This window comes from Neltuma alba, unplaced genomic scaffold (assembly GCF_004799145.2).
Source record: "Neltuma alba isolate B1F8T4 unplaced genomic scaffold, ASM479914v2 tig00004598_pilon, whole genome shotgun sequence".
Classification (NCBI taxonomy): Eukaryota; Viridiplantae; Streptophyta; class Magnoliopsida; order Fabales; family Fabaceae; genus Neltuma; species Neltuma alba.
In genome coordinates, this window is record NW_021633781.1 from 51,995 (window position 1) to 55,392 (window position 3,398).

General features: G+C 37.1%; 1 protein-coding gene across 1 annotated transcript; it reads left to right on the forward strand.

The window, feature by feature from the left end:
• The first annotated feature begins 730 nt into the window (after positions 1 to 730).
• On the forward strand, positions 731 to 2,942 carry LOC114745299 (uncharacterized). Its single transcript, XM_028933453.1, has 5 exons — positions 731 to 901; positions 1,058 to 1,126; positions 2,150 to 2,303; positions 2,413 to 2,502; positions 2,683 to 2,942. The coding sequence occupies exons 1-5, from the start codon at positions 800 to 802 to the stop codon at positions 2,940 to 2,942; spliced, it is 675 nt and encodes a 224-aa protein (XP_028789286.1). The 5' UTR covers positions 731 to 799.
• The last annotated feature ends 456 nt before the right edge of the window (positions 2,943 to 3,398 follow it).

The window sequence follows — 3,398 nt, forward strand, 5'->3', positions numbered from 1 at the left end:
CACGAAGGTTTTCATTCATCTAATTTACACAAATGTCCTTATCTATCATCACAAAACTTACTCCTGTTTCTTGAAATTTGCATGGCCCGTTAGTTAGGATGCCGTTTTTTGAAATCCCCAAAAGGAAGATTGATTAAACCTGAGAACTACAAATTTGTCGTCTTGAACGAGCAAAATTTTGCCCAATACAGACACATGATCGTCATTTAAAAGCACCTTTTTGGAAATTTAGCTTTCCAACCTCCATGGATTTTGAAAACTAAAAGTTAAAAACAAGGGCTAGGTCGGGGACAAATTAGTTGGGTAAGCCTGTAGCAAAATCAGAAACGTTACGAAAAATAAAGTGATCAGTGATGGTGAGTAAGGATTACGTTGCGGGTTGTATGCGTAATTTGAGTCCGTAATCAGGGTTAAATATGTCAAAGAACCTCGTATGTTCTCATGATTCATGTGCTCAGCAACGTAAGTAATCCCACGCGCAACGACGCGCAACGTTGTCGTTCGGTGTGACCCCAGTGGCCGGGCCAGGCTTAGAATTCAGACATGCGGCGTTCACGCGCTTGAGTGGGGGCGTGAACATCGTTGGTTACAGATGGTCCCCCAAAATGCCGTTTGAATCTCTTTTGTTTTCTTCCCTCGCATTTGATTTAATATTTTTAGTTAAGTGGCAGGTCAGAAGCTGGACCTTAAAAAGCCAACCAACTAGTTACCCCTCCCATTACAGACAGAACAGAGCAACTAAAACGTCGTCGACAAATAAAGACAACTTCTCTTCTCCTTCCTTAATTCTTCTTCCTCCATGGCTTCTTCTGTCCATGAAGATGAATTTGGCTTTGGATTTGATGAAGGCATGCTACGCTGCTTGCCCTCTAATGTTGTCCACGAGGCATGCCTCCATAAGGTCTTTTCCTCTTCCTTGCATATAACTAACTGTAACTGCTGCAGTATTCTGGCTTCCCTGTCTAAGTCCTTCTTCATTAATAAACAATGTTCGGTAATTTAAGGTTGGAGATATGTTCCTGTTATTGGATTCATATGTTGTTTAGCTTGGTTTCAGGTTCACATGAGGCGCTCCCACCAGAATCATCATCAACTCCGTCACCACAAATCTTCAGTAGAACCACAGGTACCTCCCCTCTCTATAATTGAGAATGAAGAATTCGAGCTTGCCAGTGATCCATGAAATCTATATCTATATATATATATTATATGTCTGTGTGTGTGTGTGTATGAACTATTACTTTTTGTATATCGCCTTCTAAACAATGAACAGTTTGAAATACAACGCAAGCCTTCTTACTTCCTCCAATTTCTTCTGCTGCGTTTAAAACAACAAGAGAGAGACAGAAAAGCTTGTTTTTTGTAGGGTGCTGTACATGAAGTTTGGCTGGTAAAATGTGAGTGTGATTAGTTAGGTTTAGGCATTGACAAGATGTATTGCTTACATTGCACAAAAGTCTAAAGTTAGTCGCATTATTTATGGCATGATATACTGATGATTATCAGCATAAATATGATGAGGACATGAAAGTGTCAACTTGTATTCTGGTGGCGATTATAGGGTTCTCAGTTGCAACTACAATAAAAACGCATATATTTCAGTATGTGTTATTGGCTAACAAACATAATATGCCTTTGCATTTAGGTTCTTATTCCTTCTTACCCAATCAATCCCTCTTTAAACCAAAAAGCGCCTTGAAGTTGTGCTCCACTATTGCCTTTTAAGTTATCAATTTGTTAGTATTAGTAACACAGTGACAGAGCTTTGGTTCAATGACTTGGGAACAAATGTAAGCCACCACCATCGATCGCCTTTTTAATTTCCAACTTAGTAAAGTAGAGAGAATTTGCCAAAATCCCGAAACTGAAACTTGCTCTAATCTGATTGGTCTCATTCTCTTCTTTTCCCTTATCTGTTTGGAATAACAGTTTAGGTATGAAAGGTGCAGTACAACAAAGCTTAACTCTAAACAATTATACATTTACAAGTCTCAGTGGCCAACAGAAAAGTCAAAATTAAAACATATCCTCATTATGGTGCTCTGTGCCGCGTTCATTATGAAGATCCTTCCTGTAATATATTATTTTGTTTCCAATGTCCAGCGTTAAACATAACAAAACATTTCTCAATTAGTTTTCTTTCACGCAGTACTCAAGATCATCACATCAAAGGCCGAAACTAGCCAATGGCGGATTTGGAATGCAGGCAATTTTCCTGGAATCTGGGCAGAAATCGTGTGGAACAGGTGTATTCTTACCCCAAACAGCAGGCACAAACTTCCAAACTGGCAAGAAGAAGCCAGGTTAGATATAACTTGGGTTTTTTAATGTCGAGATTTTTAGGGAAGAGACTTATACGTATGAACTGTTAATTCTGCAGATTCTGATACACTATAATTCTATAATTTGCAGGCTGTGCTCCTGTGCTACTCCCAAACCGAGTGATTCGAGCTCTAAATCTCAACGTGCACACCTTAGGCTTGCAAATTTCACCCCGCCAAGGTCCCCTTAATTAAATATTTTCCTTGTACTTCATTAATTTGAGAACACAGTACTATCTCCCGTCCTAATTATAAGACTTTGTTTAATTAGAACCGGATGTAATAATAATGAAGTCAACTGTTCACCCCATCATTAGAAATAACTAGTAGTATAATATAATTCAACGTGATGTCATTGCAGACCCAAAATATGAGGCCAGATGTGGAGAAGATTTCAATAAATCAGGCAAGAAGAAATATGACCAGAAAATATGTCAAAGCAAGACGATGGCGTTGATCAAAGTCACTGCCCAGCAAGGATTTTTCTTCCAAAGGAATGGACTTATTAAGAAGCTATCTATCATCTGCATAATATCATCACAGGGGAGCCCATCTGCAATAAATCTAAGCGTCGCATATAATTTCGATAGTGTGTGCTGCTTTCTGTGTTTCATTCTTTAACAATGTTTTTTTCCCTCTACAATATAATAATTAACAGCACATAGTTTTTTTTTTTCTTTTTAGAGTATTGTAGTTTCTATACACAATCAGTGTATTAATTAAGGGTGTACCATTGTTGTTACGCTATTATTAGGCGATACTTATTAGTGAAAATTAGCCAATGAATTATATAAGCGTACCGATTTTTAATGCTGTTTTTTTGTTTTTTCCTTGATGAAATATATGCGACATCAATAAATCAAAACAATTTAGCTGGCTTATATATTGAATTCATGAATGCCTTTAGAAAATTTAAATCACAACACTGCTGCCGGTATTGTTGACAAAGCCATGTTAACAAACTTTCCTAATATTAAAAAATTAATCAAATATAAAAATTTTAAAATTATTCTTAATCAAACAAAAACCATTATTTATGTTAAGAATTGATGCGTGTAGTCTTCTGAATAGGACAAG

Coding starts and splice junctions, on each gene's coding strand:
- LOC114745299 (XM_028933453.1), top strand. CDS start 800: ATGGCTTCTTCTGTCCATGAAGATGAATTTGGCTTTGGATTTGATGAA. Junction 902..1,057: donor ACGAGGCATGCCTCCATAAG/GTCTTTTCCTCT, acceptor GCTTGGTTTCAG/GTTCACATGAGGCGCTCCCA. Junction 2,503..2,682: donor GCAAATTTCACCCCGCCAAG/GTCCCCTTAATT, acceptor ATGTCATTGCAG/ACCCAAAATATGAGGCCAGA.